We start from the raw sequence: 18,190 nt of genomic DNA, 5'->3' as shown, positions 1-18,190 counted from the left end.
ACATCGATGCAGAAGCATGAATTATTTGTGTGGGCTGGGTGAGGTATTAAATCTGCAGCCAACACAGGTTTGCAATGTTTTGCATGGTTGTCAGCTTAATCTTAGTCATAAAAAAATAAGTACTGTGCTCGCCAGCGTGGCCTAATTTTTCAGCTGGGCTGTTTTCTCCCTGAGTTCCCAGTGGAGGAGAAGGCAGAGCTTCGGGGGGGTTGGAAGGGAGAAGGACTCCCAGGGAAGTATGCCCTACACCCACTGGGGACTGCTAGGGATACAGGGCCAGGGGGTGAAGGATGAGCTATCACTCCAGGTGGCAAAATGGGTAACACATAGGTTCTGGGTTCAACTCTCACATGAGCTCAGGCAAATAACTTACCCTCTCTCTAAGCGTCAGTATCCTCTTGATGGGAATAGATAATAATACCCTTTCGTTATAAGGATTAAACTAGATGACCCATGTGAAGCATCTAACGGTGCCTGGGGATGTAGTAGGTGCTGAAAATACATCTGGAATGCATTAACAGGATGTTAGGTGGCTACCTCTAGAAGTTTATCTGCACTTCCTGCAAGACAGCTTAGGAGGGAATTATTTGGCTTTACCAACTGCCTCTGACCAAGTCAGTCCCACTTCTGAGCAAAGGTCCCTGCCCTGAGCTTGGGAGGGGGTACTTCTGAGCTGGGGCCTGAAGGGCTCCTGATTCCCTGAACAGATACTACAGGCCCTGGTCAACCACTGGTCCTCTTGGAAGGCACAACTACAGGCCAACAAAAACCCTTGAGGCTTTTGTTCTGCTAAGGGAGGTGCTGGCAGGGCCGTCTTCCTTCTACAGAGCACAATGGTCTTCCTGCAATTCTCATCTGCTGGACCTCAAACTGCCCAGAAGTAGTTTAATCCCTCATCCCATGACAGCCTTGCAAATCCCCAAGGCTGCTCTCACAGACCATCATCAGCTTCTCTTTTCCAGTATTTGTGAACTATATTCTTAAGACGTGGTTCTGAAATCTTCCAGCCACACAAGTCACTCTCACTTGCATTTACTCTGGCTTGTCAAAGCCAGAATGTCATGTCCAGAAGTGATGTGTCATGTGTGGAAATAAATACAGCATGTGGTCTGACCAGTGCAGATCAAAGAGGGACTATGAGCTTTCTTATTTGGGAAACCTTATTTCTATTAAAACTGTCATCAAATGGTCTATTCTTTGTAACCCAATCATACTACCAGCTCTTACAGCATACCCTCTGTCAACAACCTTTCCCTTAGGCTCTCTCTCATGGCCTGTGCTTGGACCTCTTCTTTCCCATCTTGTACGTACTGTGTATTAGCTGGAGCTAAAAGCCCAACTCTGCATTATCTGGCTACTGTTTCAAGCAGTTCAGGTATTTCTGAAACCCGGCTCTGGCATTCATCATACTGGCATTTCGCCCTGACTTCATATCACTGATGAAACTGTTAAACTCACCATCAATGTTCTCATCCGAGGCTTTGATTTAACAGTGAACAGGACGGGGCCAGGCAGACAGGCTAACAGAATGACATTATTACTTTTGAGGCATGCTCATCTGACCAATTATAAATCAACCCAACCATTCCATCACCAAGCCCTTCACCTTTCTGGATGCTCTCTGCACATTTCTCCATCATGCCAACAATGATGTCAGAAGACATTCTGAAAATGTCTTGCTAAACTCCACCTATAGAAGTCTACAGTACTTCCTTTGTCTACCAGGTAGAAATAGGTAACTATTTTTTTTTCTTTTCTGTTTTGTTTTCTAAGGTAAAGTTTTTAAAAAGGCTTTTCTTTATTCATTTAAGTAATCTCTACACCCAACGTAGGGCTCGAACTCACAACCCTGAGATCAAGAGTCTCATGTTCCTACAACTAAGCCAGCTAGGCAACCTGGTAACTATTTCTAAAAATAAGGAGAATGGTCTGGCAGGCCTGATTCTTTCTGGATCCATGCTGACTCTCAGGGCTTACTGTTCCTCTTAAAGAGTGCTCATAGTCTGCCTGCTGAATAACCTGGTCCAGAATTTTCCCTGAGAGTTGACACTGGGCTCACTTGTTTGGAGAGTACAGGATGCTTTTTACACGTTGAAACTCCTGAGTGCTTTCAGCCTGCCAACATCTCTCTCTTATTCCCTCGAAGATGATGGACACCAGCTTCATAAATTTCATTTGCCAATTTGTCTGGTGTTCTGGGGCATCATCAATGCCTGTTTGACTCTTCCTGCTCTGATAACTTTTTTTTTTTTTTTTGAGATGGAAGCATAACAGAACTTGAGTAAATCTTGTTTTCTCTCTGCCACTGATTAAAGTTACTCTGTCCAAACAATGGGACCTACGTTTTCTTATTCTTGTTGTTCCAAACAGTAGTACAAAAACTAAAGTCCTTTTTGCTGGTCATAGCACTTTTTTTTTATAAGACTCAGTTCTTCTTCAGTTTCAGCTTTTCTCGACCCTGTTCCTTAATAGTCTGTGCTGGTATAACATACTTCTCCTTCCAGATTTTGTTCAAATTCTTCAAGAAATCTGAGTTATGTAAAAGATTCTCTACATACCTATACTGGTCCCTGGAGGTATTACACTTCATTTTAGTTTCCAGGGGACTGGTGACAATGATAATATTAAGAGGCACCTTTTATTGAGTGCAGACTCTGATGCCACCTCCTCTGCTAAACCTTTTAAAACTTTGCTTCCTTTCATTTTCATGGCAACTCTATCAAGAGGTATTATTTTCCCCATTTTACAGATGAAGAAACTGAAACTCAGAGACTTAAATAACTAGCCCAAGGTTACACAATGAATGAATAAAGGGCTGAGGCAAAATCCCCAGGTCTTCCTGACGCCAGCTAAAACAACCACAGTTTTTCTCCTTAAGAACTTCCCATTCCTTTGAGTGGGCTTTCCTTCTGGGGCTTCAAGGCCATGAAGACACATCTATTTTTTTCCCTGAACTCTTAAAAAAACTGCTTCCTAGAAGTCAAGGCAGGACTTCCCAAAGGGTATTTGATGGAATTTTAATTTAAGGGAAGCTTCTAGGAAAGCAGATGGGGCAAGGGCTAGATGCAACACACTGCATCTCAGATGAAAGACCTAAAATGTTGGCATTTAGAAGACCAAGGCGGGGGGGCTGTGGAGGCCAAACCAGCCAGTTTCATTCTAGGTGAGCCGGCATCTTCCAATCTTAGCCACAGAACCACCTCTTCACTTAACACCCAACAAAATCCCCTGAAAGGCTGCGAAGACCCCCGATCTGGGGATAGCAGGGCACAGGGTTTTCCTTTTTGATCTCACTCTGCCCAAGGTGCTTTCTTGCAGCGCCCTGGCACTTGCACTCTGAGCACCTCCATGGCTGGTCAGCATCAGGGGCACAGCTGAGTGCCCCTCATCATTCCCTCTACATGGAGACAGGCTCTCAGGAGGCCTGTTGGGCGGTCACAGCCTTATAATCTTCAACTCTTAGCCCAGTGCAGGGGCAGTGGAAGTGCCTCTGCACAACCAGGGCTGCCTCAAGGCCAATTCTGTGATATCGATCTATCTATCTATCATCTATTTATTTAAAAAAAGATTTTATTTATTTATTAATAAGACACACACACACACACACACAGACACAGAGAAGCAGAAACACAGGCAGAGGAAAGCAGGCCCCCCACAAGGGGCCTGATATGGGACTTGATCCCAGAGCCCGGGATCATGCCCTGAGCTGAAGGCAGACACCCAACTCCTGAGCCACCCAGGCATCCCTGAGTCTGTGATTTTTAGTTGGAGCGGGTTAGCTTTTCCTTTCACTGGACAGGGCGAGCTGTAATAGCTCCTACAACATCACTTCTTGGACTTTTACTTATGACTCTTTTTTTTTATTTTTATTTTTTAAAAGATTTTATTTATTTATTCATGAGAGACACAGAGAGAGAGAGAGAGAGAGGCAGAGACACAGGCAGAGGGAAAAGCAGTTTCCATGCAGGGAGCCCGATGCAGGACTTGATCCCGGGACTCCAGGATCACACCCTGGGCCAAAGGCAGGCGCCAAACCGCTGAGCCACCCAGGCGTCCCTATGACTTTTTAAAGTTTAAAGAGTCACAGAGTCCTATTGGATTCGCAGTCACCAGTCTTCCCACCCCCCTTTTCAGAGACAACCACTCTCATTGCTTTTAGCAGACTTTTCCGGTATCTTCCTCCATACTTCTAATGTACTTCACTTCTATTTCCTGGTATTCCTCTTCCTGGCTTCACCTACTGACAAAGGAATATGAGCTCTTAGCTCTCTTCTGTACCACCCTCCCACCCTCCCACCTTCCCAGGAGACCTGTTCGTAAGTCTGTTTGGATCAGCATTAAGTGTCTACATTATTATACGAAACTAATGCTTATTTACTACTGAGGCGTGTAATACATTATCGTACATACTTTTAGAAAAGTATACTTTTCTGGTGTAGTTTCCTATTTTCCTTGGATTTAATAACAATCTTGGTTTTCTGTGTGTTTGTCACTAATTCAATCCTAAACTAACTACCAATGGTCTACAGATTTCCTCCAGGATATTCAGATACATCAAGTTTTTATCAATGTTATCTTTTTTAAAGCCCTTCCTCTGGAGGTGGCTTCCAAACTGGCTGCCTTCTATTCTTGCTGCAAAGCTGCCCTCACAGTCACCCTAGTGATTCCCCTGGCCTCTTTCCCATGCTGGACCCCATTTCCTGTACCCCACGTCTTTCTTACTCATTCTGGTGGAGTATATCCTCGAACAGATTTCACCGTATTTTTTGGCATGCCTTTGTCAACCAAACGGTGCCCACTGACCTGCCAACCTTATGGGTTTCAAGACAAACTAAAACACCAGCTTTACTCTATACAGTGGCATATATAAACTGCCAAGGCCTACTTTCCAGTTACTTTTTCCTTGAATTGGCAGGAAACCACTCCACATTTATCCTCTTTTACAGGCAGTACCCAGTGGTGGTGAGGACTGGATTAAACAATCTAAGGTTCAAATCTTGGCTCTGACACTTATTCTAGCTTACCGACCCTAGGTAAGAACACTCTGTGTTCTAATTTGTAAAATGGGGACAACAGCAGCTCACAACACAGGGCCTGGCATGTGGCAATGCCCAATCAAGACTGCATGCTCAGTCACTAGACACTGTCCAGCCCAAGGTTCTTCCTGTAGTGGGAATGACGAGGGGTGGTTTACAGGATGGCTTAGATGCACACCTAGGTAATTCAGGAATTGATCTAAATTCTAGCATTTATTTCTTCTTTACCACCTGTCTATATAACACATTCTATATTTATGCTTCCCACTGCATACGGTGACTTTTCACATATTCTAAAACACTCTCTCCTTCCACTGTCAGGATAGAGTCCTGATTTTCTAGTACTGTATAGTTCATAGCATATGCCCCTGTTCACCCTACCCACACTTTATGGACTGATGGAGCTACATCCACGTTTCCTCTCCATCCAGGTCTCTTCAGATAGAAAAGTCTTAATTTGCCCATTTAAGCCTAAGGGTATCATTTATTGGTCATGTTTTATCAATGGCAGCAGGTGTGGAAAGGAGAGGAGCTGAACAACTGAGCCTCCATTTAGCCAGAGTCCCAGTCCTGGGATAGTGGTGACATCTGCACTGGCCACACAACTTCGGGCCTTCTCCTTGGGGATGCCTGGGAGTGGGAACCAGGGCATCGGGGTTGGTAACTATTCAACCGTGAAGTGGATTTGGCCTACTAAGCCAGCCCAACCTCTGGCTTCTGCCTCTAGGCTGGGAGATTATTTCTTTTGCTTTCAGATTGCTGACAAAAGCTCTGAACTTTCCAGAGAAAGAATCACTTGAAGGTCCCCTTTGAGGCAGGACTGGGACAGGGTATAGGCGTGGGATGGGGGTAAAGGCACCGGCTCACCTCCACGACAACTACTAAATACAAGGTTGTATTACCTGGTACACCAATAACCAAATGATAAAGTATGGCATTTTTATTGTGAGCACCCCAAGGACGGGATGTGATGATGGAACAGTGGGGCAGGGTGTGACTTAAGAAGAGAGAGGGAGCGAAACTGGCATGATGATTAGAGGATTCTTTATTCAACCATTAACTCCTCTGGGCACCAGAGACCTCTGCCCCCTGCCCAGCCTTCTGACTTGGGTGGGAGATAAGGATGCCTGCTTTCCTGAGCGAGCTCACTCTCACCAGAACGCTTGACTTTCCGTTTTCTGAGACATTGAGTCATTTCCTCTCTCCAGCTCTCACCTTTGAGCCTTCCTTTTCCCTTCCCTGGAGAAATGACTCACTGGTGAAGTGTTGGGTGACACTGAGGATCAAAGATGGGTGATAAAAATACTCCTGATTGTGCAACTTTGAAGATGAGGGATGCGCTGTGGACTGAGGATTCAACATGCTGGCCATGAACTCCAAGGCTACGGTGTAAACAGTGGCCATGGCTCCATCTCTCTGGGGAAGTGGAGCAGAGAAAGGAGTTCAAACAGAAATTTACCTGTGCCATATTTGCCATGAAGCCCCTTGTCCTGCCCTCTCAAATATGCGTCTCTGAGAAAGGCACACAAAGGCAGGCACTCAGCAGGACACGTGTGAATCACAGAGGCCTGAGCCCTTCCTCCCATTCGCCCTGCAGGACCTGGCTGGGGCTGAGAGCAGGGCTGTTTCTTTCTGGGTTTTCTCTCCAGCAAAAACAACGTACTTCCCTAGTGTGGAAGTGGTGAAAGAAGCCAACGTGACGTGCGGGCTCTGGGCTGGCTGCTGCGCTGATGTGATAGGCACTTTGGGCAGGGTCACCCAGACTGCCCTGTGTGTGAGCTGGGAGTGTCAGCGGCCCAGCTGTTTTCTCAGATGGAAACTCACCTAACTTCATCCAATTCACTAGATGTAAACTAGATATTTTCTTCTTCTAATTAATTATCATGGGCCTCATAGGGTGAGTAAAACAAAACATAAGTTTCTCTAAAGGATGATTCCCTGGCCAGGTTATAAGGTATTCAAGATGAGAGCAGAGACAGCAAAGTCACCTCATCCAAAAGGCAAACAGATGGGAGGAGAGAGACACTCTAAAAGTGGAGAGAAATATATATGCATGCCTATGTGTGTGTTGGGAGGGTTGTGCAGCAGAGGAAGTCACAACCAGAGAATTCATATACAAAACCTTAATTCTTCAGGAAATTAAGGCAAAAAGGCAAAAAAGCAAAAAGGCAAAAAAAAAAAAAAAAGAAAGAAAGAAAGAAAGAAAGAAAGAAAGAAAGAAAGAAAGAAAAGAAAAAGAAAAAAAGAGGCCTTAAAAGTTGCTGGCGTGATTCCAGAAGACTGAGAAACTTGGCTCAGAAATTATAGTTAGTTTGCTTTTTAAAGGTGCCTCAACTACAAAGTGCTTTTCTCACAGTCAGGGACCTTCCCCTGCCAACACATATATACACACACAGGAGCACTGCCCCTCTCTGGGAGGATATGTGACCCAGAGAGCTTCGTACAGGTCCTCCAACCTCAGGCAATGAGACCCTGGCAGAGGGAAAAGGAGGTCCTGGAACAGTGCTGTAGGTTCCCAGCATCAGGACAAAAGTTTATGGAAATGAAAGCTCCCCACCCCAATGCACCTGACCACACACATCCTCTGAGTCCCTGTGGAGAGGCTGGGGAGCCAAGTCCAAACTCTGCAGAACAGTCCAGGCCACCTCAGACAGAGAAGATGCCCAGAGCCTTTTCTCCCCCTCAGGTCCCTACAAACATTGGCAGACACAGCCTTAAGCCAGGCTGTCTTCAGTGGCAAGAAGGGAGTTGCTTCCCATGCTTCCCAAACTCACCCAGGCCGGCAGTGGGAAGGGCGGCGCCAGCAAGCCGAAAGAGGCTTTTCTCAACTGATCATCTTGGGAAAAGCCAGATACAAATTTCACGGTTGGAATGCAAGGGTTGTGAAACCCTGAAAGAAGCCCCAAAAAGGGCCAAGGACTCTCCTTCTGGGAACGCGGTGGAGGCGGTGGGAGGAGGCTGGTGAGGGCAAGTGGGAAAGGAGCAGGTTACCCAGAGGGGCCTGCCTTTCTGGGAAGCAGGAAGTAAGGCCTCAAGAAAGAAAGAAAGAAATCCCCTAGCACTGAGGTGGTAGAGGGGACAGAGATAGGCTTGGTTTTGTTTCCGAACATAAGGAAAACAAAGCTTTGTGTCAAAAAGTAATTCTGATATAAATGAGCCAATTACGATACAGCTTGTTATCTCCGGGATTTGGAAGCACTAAAGCTGACCACATGTCCTCCTTATAGTCAAATATGCACAGTAAGCTTCTAACATGGGGCTGAGTCTTGTCTTCAATGTCATGTGAAAGGTTCCTATTTCTGCTCCAACTAGATAGATGAGGTCCACCAATGAGGGCCACTATTACCTCAGAGACACAGCCTTGTGTATCTCTAATGGGATCCCTGAGAATGGGGTAAGGAAGGACACACTAGGGAAGAGAGTCCTAAGTGCCACCCTTTTCTAACCTTGTACAAGTTGCTGACTGGCCTCTCTGTTCCTGGGTCTCCTCATCTGTAAAAGGGGGATTATTAGAGTACTTCACAGAGTGCCTGTGAGAATGAATGAAGGTCATGTGTTGTAAAGCTTTTGGAACATTACTTGGCACACTTGGCACATGATCATCACTGTGTAAGTGTGAGTTGCTAGTGGGATGTGAAAAGAGCAAGTGCTTGACCTCCTCTGCGCCTCACAAGTAGGCCAGAGCCCAGCTGCTAATACCCAGGATCCATCAGCCCTTCTAAACCATAGCTTCCTCAGACCATTCCCAGACTCACGTGGAACCAGAGCGCCTCAATCTAGAAAGCCTGACTAAAGGAAAATCAGACATGCACACACAATAAGGCCTGTGCTGGTTGCTCCCCCACAGGGAGGGGAGCAAACACTAGTGCCAGCACATTTTGGGTTGGCTTTCTCAGTCGCAATCTATGTGGTTTATCTGAAATGGGGTCAGGTCCCAGAGTGGGCAGCATAGATATTATAATCATGCTTGCTGATCTAAACTGAGTCCATCATCATCGATCATGAGATAACAGTGAGCTAGAGCCTTGAAACACTTGAGGGGTGTGTTGGAAAAGGATCTTGGCAAAGCAGAAGGAACCATTTCTCAACCAACTGCTAACAAATTGGTAACTAGCGCTGAGAGCCTCAAAAGAGACATTCTGATTCCCTCTGGACTGCAGATTCCAGCACTTTGGAGACCTGACTGGTTACCTGAACTGCAGGGAGGGAAGATGACCCCAAAGGTCTGGCACCCCTGATCTACTTCCATCCATCTATTTGTAGCTCAGTCAATTCAGGCCAAAGGTAGAGGCTGTAGCTCTTTCCTTGTGTCTACAGATAGCTGTTGGACCAGATCCAATGTCCCTTTGCCCAATCAGGGGTGGGCTGAGTCTGGGCTGTATGTATGTATCCAGGAACCCTGAGCCTTGTGCACTCTACAATGTATGAAAGTGCAGCAGCTGAACGTATGCCCAGGATAGGGGGTGAGACCTAGAGTCTGTTCTACATATACAAAAATAGCAAGTGGGGTGTTATCTCTGCAGGAGTCCCTGCCCTTCTGCCCATAAACCTGGACTTTCCAGAGGTGACATGGCCATCTGAACTGAGACTTGTCTACAAGTCATAGGCAATGTGCTTGAATGTTTAAGCCGTCAAGTACCTCCCAGCCTCCCCGCCAGTGCCAATGGGGCCTAGAGGGTGAAGCCAAGCTCAGGGCATGGGAAGGAGCATGGCCCTGGGACAGGATCCAGACTCATAGGTGGAGAGCTTCCAGATGCCCCATGCCTCAGCCTGGCCATCTGCTACTGCCAGGGGAAGATCATGGTGCCTCATGCCAGCTACTTCAAAGCAGATGGCTAGAGAAACCCACTGGCTGGAGTTGAAAGCTGCTCGGAGGTAACAGTGGAGACTTCACCAGGCTCTTGCCAAAAAGCTCAACTTGCTTGGCTTCTGGATGGCAGATTCCAGGTGAGCCATCTTGGCCATCCAGAGTAACTCTCCCCTACCCCACAGTCTGCTCCTAGGTTACAACCTTGACTTTAGCTAGCCAGGCCTCCCCTGTTCCATCCCTGTCAGTTCCTTTCCTGCTTAAAAATTTTAGGGCAGCTTTAAGGTCCAACTCATGTTCTTCTTCCTCTCAGAAGCCCTCCTTAACTATTCCAGATCAGGCTGACTTGTTTTTTCTGTAGAATATTAGATAGCTACCACTTTTGGGGATCATGGATGAGCAACTGGAGCTGGAATTCAAAGAAATAGCTATTTCCAACAAAATGCATCTACAGCCAGACTTACACCAATTTCAGTTCATGTACCCCCAAAGGAAGAGCCTATATTCCAGATGGCTCCCTGAGCCCTTAGCTTGCCACACATCAAGTGTGTAATAAAGACTTCTCAGAAGGACAGATTACACTGGTCTTGCAGGAGTGCTGTGCTTCCTTTTAAGCCCAGGGCATAGCAACTTCCTCTCTGGCAGGCAAGGGTTCTGCTCTGGGCTGCCAGCTCCCAGGCATCCCCTGCCAGCAGTTATTCCCTACAGCTTCCCTGATTCAAAGGGCAGAAGGGGGTGCCCAGCTCCAGCCCTGCCTACCATTTATCCCCTATCAGAGGAAGAGAGGTCAGCAGGAAGAGGATTTCACCTCTGGGGGTGGCCACAGTATCTCCCAAAGGGCTATAGGGGCCCCTAGACAGGCAGCCAAGGCCTGCAAAGGACTTCCCTTCCCTTCTCTGGGCCCCATGGAAGGGAGGCAGGAAAAAGGGCCTCAGCAGCAGGCATCCACTATGGGACTGGCCAGACAGGGAGGCCCCTGGGGCTGCAGCTATCAGCCGGAGACCAGGCTCCAGGAAGGAAGGAAGGGCAACTCTGGCCGAGGCCGAGATAAGGAGGGGAGTCGTGCTCAGCACAATGGGCTCCCTCAAGGCTGGGATTTTGCCCCAACTTGGCCTCCTGTCTGCTCACACAGCCCATGTAAATATTTACTGATGTTTATATTCCCGGTCCGCTGGGTCCCCTTTGAGGCCCTTTCCTATGACCCACAGATCTGTGTGCCCCAGAGACCCTGGGCCCATCTAACAAGAACTATGGGCATGGTTCTATCTCTCATGCAAGCCCCAGGCACAGACACTTCAGGACAAAAGTGCCCCCCGTCCCCGCCCCACCCAGCACCAGCCCTGGGACACTGCTATCAGGAACCTGTACTAACGCCCTCTGTGTTCAGGGAACTTACGGGGCCCGGTCGTGGGTGAAGCCATTCTGCCTCTGAGGGTTGATTGGCGGAAGGACAGGTTTGCTGTTGATCTCAAGTCCTCTCCTCAGGGTCTCCCGGATCTGTTCCGTGTCTGCAACAACACCACTTAGTTGCCTGATGGCCCTTTGGGCTCCTAACAACCCTCAACCCTGCGTTTGGAACCTGGCTCTGTAGACATGCTAGGAAAAGGCCCTATGAAAGCCATGAACCCACTCTAGACATCAGCCATGAGAGCTGAGTGAGAGCAGCGTGAGGACACAGGGCAGATGAGGCAACCGTGTTCTTGAGAAATTCCTGGTCTGAAGAGTGCCATTCTTGTAGAAGATAAGGGGGTGGCCTCTGGATGTCAGGAGGGCACCTTCCATGATAGGGCTTTTCACTGTCCTCTCCCTTCCTCTGCCAAGGCCTAGGTTCACCGTAACATAGTTCCAGACAGTCACCAACAAGGTCTTTGCCACTGCCCAAGACCACCCAGGGATTCTGCCCACTGCAATGGATGCCACCAAGGGCCGCAAGGGCTTTGCCATGAATGAATTCTTACATAGTTTCTGGGTTCTGGGTGGTCAGATATCTGGCCCTGCCACCCTTCTCCTTGGGCTGGCCAGTGGGATACTGAGGTCATCTCCCCACGTTGGGTGCAGGGAACCCTGCCTATCCATGGTCTGCCAAGGGTAAGAGAGGAATCTCTTGGTGGGACTAACTCTTTGCAAGGTGCTCTGCTGATCTTTGGAGTGAAGTTCACTATTCTGGTCCCCTGTAGAGATTCTGGTCTAAGATTTACCTATACAAACAGCAAACACATCCAGAAAAGCAAATTAGTGCTGGTTGCTCAAAGGGTGGGCTTAGACTACAGATGCAATAATACTAACTTTTCTGTCTGACTTATTACAGTGGTATGAATTACTTTTATAATTTTTAAAAATTAGCCAATAACCATTGAAATTTTGGACAAGACTGTGAATCCCTCCTTAAATTACCTCTTTTGTCAAAAGCAACTTAATGATTTTATTTATTTTTTATTTTTTAAAGATTTTATTTATTTATTCATGAGAGAGAGAGAGAGAGAGAGAGAGGCAGAGACACAGGCAGAGGGAGAAGCAGGCCCCACGCAGGAAGCCCAACGTGGGACTGGATCCCAGGACTCCAGGATCACGCCCTGGGCCGAAGGAGGCGCCAGACCGCTGAGCCACCCGGGCTGCCCCCAACTTAATGATTTTAATAACTATATGCTTTCTCTCAGAACCTCCCATGGGCTTATTAGCACATCATCAGAACAAGCAGAAAGGCAAAAGGGGATCAGATATTTGCACTAGGGGCTTAAGTTATCCTTTACAGAAACAGAATAGCTTCCATAAGTGCTATCACATGTGAAGGTATTTTATTCATGACTGTAGGCATCTTATTCTTTTTTTTTTTTTTAAGATTTTACTTATTTTTTTCATGAGAGACACAGAAGGAGAGAGAGGCAGAGACACAGGCAGAGGGAGAAGCAGGCTCCATGCAGGGAGCCCGATGTGGGACTCGATCCCAGGACTCCAGAATCATGCCCTGGGCCGAAAGCAGACACTAAACCACTAAGCTACCTAGGGATCCCATGGTATCCTATTCTTGAAACAGTAAGAAAAGGTGGAAGAAGTAGACAAAAAAAGTAGAAAAACAAGCGGTAAACATACATATATATAAATGGCTGCTTTCCTTTTGGAGTTAGGTAGAAATGCCCTTAGCTAAGAACCACAGCTGTTTCTATAGCCAAGACCACCTTGGTGAGCTTCCAGCAGGAGAGTCTATCCTTCTTCCCCAAGGACCCACTTGGAAAGCAGTGGGCATGGGGTGTCCTGCACACGGCCCTCTGTGCAGTATTTGCAGGACAGTGAGGCAGGGAAGTTTGTGAGCTGGCCTCACACCCAGGCCTCTCTCATTTCAGGCCTGGGAGGGCCTGAGGCCAGAGTGATTCTCGGGTCTGGCATGGCTTTCAGGCCAGAGCTGGGCCTTGTTTCAATTCTGTGGGTGGCCGATGCTTGTTCTTTTGCATTTGGGTGGACTATGGCCTTTTCCTGTAACTGTTCTGTGGCTTCCACTCACCTCCGCGACCTCAGATTGCAAGGGGGCAAATCTAAAACACAATGGTCACCACTGGCAGTGCATCTGAAATACACACAGGAAACACAAGAGAAATGGGCCAATAAAGCTCTCTTCATGCCACCCTGCTGGAAGACTTCACTTGCTGTTTAAATCCTGCCAGGAAAGGAACTATTGAATGGGCTACTGATGCTGGAGCCCCATCCTAGAGAGCCTGAAAACTGGGCCTGAGGAAAGGGGAGGAAGAAGGCTGGGTGGTAGCAGCTACCTTTGCCAGAGAGCCTCCGTGGCTGTGTGCCGATACAGATGCTCCGGCTGTCCTCATCGTCCTCAGGAGGTCGGCTCAGGTCATCCCAGGCACACTTGGCACTGACCCCGCTCAGGTTGGAGCCATCCGTCTCAATGCCTTTGTCAACTCTCTCCTGCTTAGAAAGAACCAAACAGCCAGAGTTCCTTCAGCGAACCGGTGGCCCAAGGTTACCACCACCTTTCTAGTATTTACTGAGTTCTTGTAGATGCTGAGCACAGAACAGATGCTGGAAGAGCAGGACGGCTGATCTTGTTCTGCCCTGGTTGCTAACTCATGATGGTCTCTGCCAGCCACTGGATTCCTCCAGGGGAACAAGGGATCAGGTGAAGCCAGGAAGCATGAAAATCCCAAGGAAAGCTTGTCCTCTATCTCCACCTCCCAGTAAAACCACCTGCCCCCCTGTTGCAGAACCCTAATTCTGCCCACCCCATGTCGGCCCCTGGAGCTGATGTGGCAGAGCCAGGAACTCTTTCCCTAAGGAAAGGAAATGACTTCTCCTCCCTGGTCATTCAGGAAGAACCCCGCAGCTACTGTTACAGAGGACAGGGTGGAAGCCTGCCACAGGCTGGAGAGGCCAGGACATGGCCCAACTTCTCTAACTTCACGCCTGCACTTCCCTCTTCTAACAGCAGAGGGTGCAGTCACCCAGGAAAGCGCCACTAGGGAGCAGAGGGGCAGGACTTCCCCTAGCTGCCTCACTAACTTGTTTGGCAGAGGATGCAGTATCTTTTCCGTTTCTTAGACCGAGATGGAGGCCTGGAGGGCAGTGGCCATCTGCAGACCCCATCAGAGGCCCTGCCTTTGGTGTAGGCCTTGGCCCTGTGGAGTCCCAACACTCTCCAAATGGCCTCAAGGAAGAGTTGTACCCAAACATCCCTGGGATTTCTGGTAAAACATAGTTCTGTGATGCTGGGCGTTGGATTAAAGGCCGTCTGGAAGGCTCTAGCAACGTTGCTTATAAATAGCCACGTGAGCCAAATAAAGCTCGTAAGTGAAAGCACCTCAGTAAGAATCTGCCTCTCTGTCTGCCTGACCCTCTCTGGTGGCTCCACAGGCACCACATGGGCCTGCTGCTCAGCCAGGAAGCCTATCTGTGGAAACACAAGGTAAGGTCCTTATTTCTTGAGACCAGTCAGCAGATCGCCCTGCCCTGATGCCTCCTTTCTGGTGCTACAAGCAACTCGGGGAAAGTGGAGATTTTCTTTTTCTTTTCTTTTCTTTTCTTTTTTTTCTTTTCTTTTCTTTTCTTTTCTTTTCTTTTCTTTTCTTTTCTTCTTTCTTTTCTTTCTTTCTTTCTTTCTTTCTTTCTTTCTTTCTTTCTTTCTTTCTTTCTTTCTTTTCTTTCTCTCTCTCTCTCTTTCTTTCTTTCTTAATATTTTATTTTTAGATAATCTCTACACCCAATGTGGGGCTCAAACTTAAAACTCCAAGATCAAGAGTCACATGCTGTAACTGGCTGAGCCAGCCAGGCTCCCCAAAGCTGGGGATTCTGAGCACAAACAGGGAGAGGCTAAGTACAGGAGCAGTTCCGTGCTCCAGGCAGGAGTGTGTGGGCTCTGCTTTGCTCAGGGTAGAGTCTGAGCTTTACCTTCTCTACTGGCTGCCCTGGGGCCCCTCACCTAAGCAAAGAGCTGAAGACACCTCTTGACTCAACTAGTTCAGCCCACTTACTTTATAAGTAAAAAAGACACACAGCTGGCTAGTAGCAAAGGAGAAAAGGGACAGGAGCCAGCTCTAAAATGAACCACCTGCAAGCAAGCCCCAGACAGCTACAAAGGAGCACAGAAGAGTTCCCACTTGGTGCACAGGGCCCAGGAAAGAAAGCTGGACTTTCTCACCAAGGTCCCCCAGCTTGCTTGTTTTTGCTTTTGTTTTGTCTTTTAATTTTTTATTTTTAAGTAAACTCTATGCCCAACATGGGGCCTGAACTTATGATCCTGAGATCAAGAGTCACATGCTCCACTGACTGAGCCAGCCCCCTCCCACCACCACTTGCTTTTTTTTTTTTTAAAGGTGTTTTAATTTTTTTTAATTTTTATTTATTTTTTATGATAGTCACACAGAGAGAGAGAGAGAGAGAGAGAGAGAGAGAGAAAGAGGCAGAGACATAGGCAGAGGGAGAAGCAGGCTCCATGCACCGGGAGCCCGACGTGGGATTTGATCCGGGGTCTCCAGAATCGCGCCCTGGGCCAAAGGCAGGCGCCAAACCGCTGCGCCACCCAGGGATCCCACCACCACTTGCTTTTAAAGACTACTAGGTGCTCTGGGTCCTGCTGGCTGGTCTCAGTGGAGCCTGAAGACTAGGATGGAGAACTGTTCTTGGCATGCAGAGAAGGATGGGCTGCTTACTCTCTGGTTCAAATGACCAAGTTCTTTCTTAGTACTTGGCACTTACGACCGGGGCTAAACAACAGCCCACAGTGCCCCATGCTGGATCCCAGGGTGGCTGCAGAACAAGGACATAGGGACACATAGCCTTCGTGGTTCCTGGTTTTTGCATAAGCAGAAGATAGAGGGAAACCAACTTTAGAGATAACAGAGGACCCTGGCAGCAATTTGAAAACTTCAGTGTTAAAGGCACTAGGAAAATAGAGGGGCGTCATCTGTGAATGAGCAGGGCTTCTGCCCAAGAACTCACAGTTCTACAGTAAAGAACCCACAGGGTCTGCTGGTTGTGTATCTGCCTTCTACCTCTCTCCTGCCACCTCTCAACCATCCTACAAGACATGGAGCTCCTGGTGGCAGCCCACAGACTACCAGCTTTTTACAGAGACATGAAAGGCTCAGGGATGGCAATGGGCTATGACTGGTGGGGGGGTGGGGGGGTGGGGGCAGTGGGGGATGGGCATAGAAGGAAGTGTATACATGCCAGGAACATTCTTAGTTGTCTTGCTGTCCTGTTTCATGAGCAGCCCCTTAGGAAGGAAGTTATGCTCTAGGTGGTTTTCAAAATTAACTTGCATGCAAAGAGTGTTTCTTCTGGGAAACCAAAGATGTCACTGCACAGCTGGGCCACAGGGAGTGGGCGACTGCAGGTCTGCACGTATACAGACTTCCTTTATACATCCAGGAATGCCTGCCTCCCCAGGGGAGGAGCTTGGAATCTGATTGCCCAAGCTGAAAATGTATCTAGAAGGGGCATGCGATCACTAGACTCATCACAATTCCCACTGCAGCTGGGCCATGGGGTCAGTATCACCTACCCTGTTACCAGATGCTGGCGGTAGGGAGGTGGCTCCCTGAAAGAAAGTTTGTGTTCTTTTAAGAAGATGGAAGTGGGAGGATGAATCCTGGGTAAGCAATATTGATTTTCTATAGTGAAAATCTGGTGATATTATTTTTTAAGTCAGGTTTATTGATGTATGACTTGCATACAATAAAATTCATCCTCCCCCCCCCACTCTTTTATTTATTTATTTATTTATTTATTTATTTATTTATTTATTTATTATTTTTTATTGATTCATTCTTTAAAGATTTTATTTATTTATTCATGAGAGACACACACACACAGAGAGAGGCAGAGACACAGGCAGAGGGAGAAGCAGGCTCCATGCAGGGAGCCCAATGTGGGACTCGATCCCAGGTCTCCAGGATCACACCCTGGGCTGAAGGCGGCGCTAAACCGCTAAGCCACCCGGGCTGCCCTTTATTTATTTTTTTTTTTATCAGTACAAACAGTTTCTAGTTTATTTGTTCCCTTTGATGTAGTTCCAATTATCTCAAGAACTGCTCTTACATTTTTAAGGTGTCAGAGTAAGCGTGGATCCTCATTTTTTTATGAGTCTAGCCAAGATATTACTGTACCATCATCCCAATCTCAATATTATAAATTTCCATTTATTCATAATATAAAAGTCAATTTAATCTCACCCTTTTTGGCAGCCTCGGTGGCCCAGCAGTGTAGCGCCACCTTCAGCCTGAGGTGTGATCCTGGAGACCGGGATTGAGTCTCCCTGCATGGAACCTGCTACTCTCTCTGCCTGTGTCTCTGCCTCTCTCTCTCTCTCTCTCTTTCTCTCTCTCAGTCTCTCTCTCTCTCTCTGTCATGAATAAATAAATAAAATCTTTTAAAAAAATCTCACACTTTTTAAATGCAAAAAAACATGTGTCTGAGGCCAGCTTTCCTGGCCTGAAGTCTCCGCTCCCTATGTGCTCTGCAGAATTCAGGGGACAAGTTCCAAATCATGCCATATTTCTACTCATTCACAAATAAAGCTCCTCCGTTTTCCCAGCATGAAATCCAGTGTTATTTGGAAGAGGCCTAGGGATAGTGTGCTAGAAAGATTTTCCTTGCTCCAGACATACTTGCAGGTGTGGATCGATCTCAAATATGGTCTCTCCCCTCCGCATGTCAGTTATCAGCCAGGGGCCGCCAGCGCTGTGGACAAGGAAAGGGGACAGGATAGTAACTGAGGGTCTGGGGCTGATGGGCTGGGCCTTCAGACTGCCCTGTTTGCTGCCCCAGGCCCAAAACAAAGGGGAGCAATGAGGTCAAGGACTGTCAGGGAGTGAATCATCAGGAATCCCTGATACGAAAA

The 18,190-nt window shown here is 47.5% G+C and overlaps 1 protein-coding gene across 2 annotated transcripts in view; it reads right to left on the bottom strand.

Annotated features, from left to right (window-relative positions):
- Positions 1 to 18,190, bottom strand: part of SUFU (SUFU negative regulator of hedgehog signaling) — a 121,590-nt gene that overhangs the window by 18,633 nt on the left and 84,767 nt on the right. The window contains exons 6-8 of one of the 2 annotated variants that reach the window (XM_055346342.1): positions 17,958 to 18,030; positions 13,608 to 13,764; positions 11,240 to 11,351 (exon numbers count right to left, since the gene is read on the bottom strand). In XM_055346342.1, the coding sequence (XP_055202317.1) occupies positions 11,240 to 11,351; positions 13,608 to 13,764; positions 17,958 to 18,030 (342 nt within the window). The remainder of the gene's footprint in view (positions 1 to 11,239; positions 11,352 to 13,607; positions 13,765 to 17,957; positions 18,031 to 18,190) is intronic. The other variant, XM_055346343.1, reaches the window with a different exon arrangement.

This window comes from Nyctereutes procyonoides, unplaced genomic scaffold (assembly GCF_905146905.1).
Source record: "Nyctereutes procyonoides isolate TBG_1078 unplaced genomic scaffold, NYPRO_anot_genome, whole genome shotgun sequence".
NCBI lineage: Eukaryota > Metazoa > Chordata > Mammalia > Carnivora > Canidae > Nyctereutes > Nyctereutes procyonoides.
Note: the sequence above shows the minus strand (reverse complement) of the source record. Positions and strands in the feature narration are given on the sequence as shown.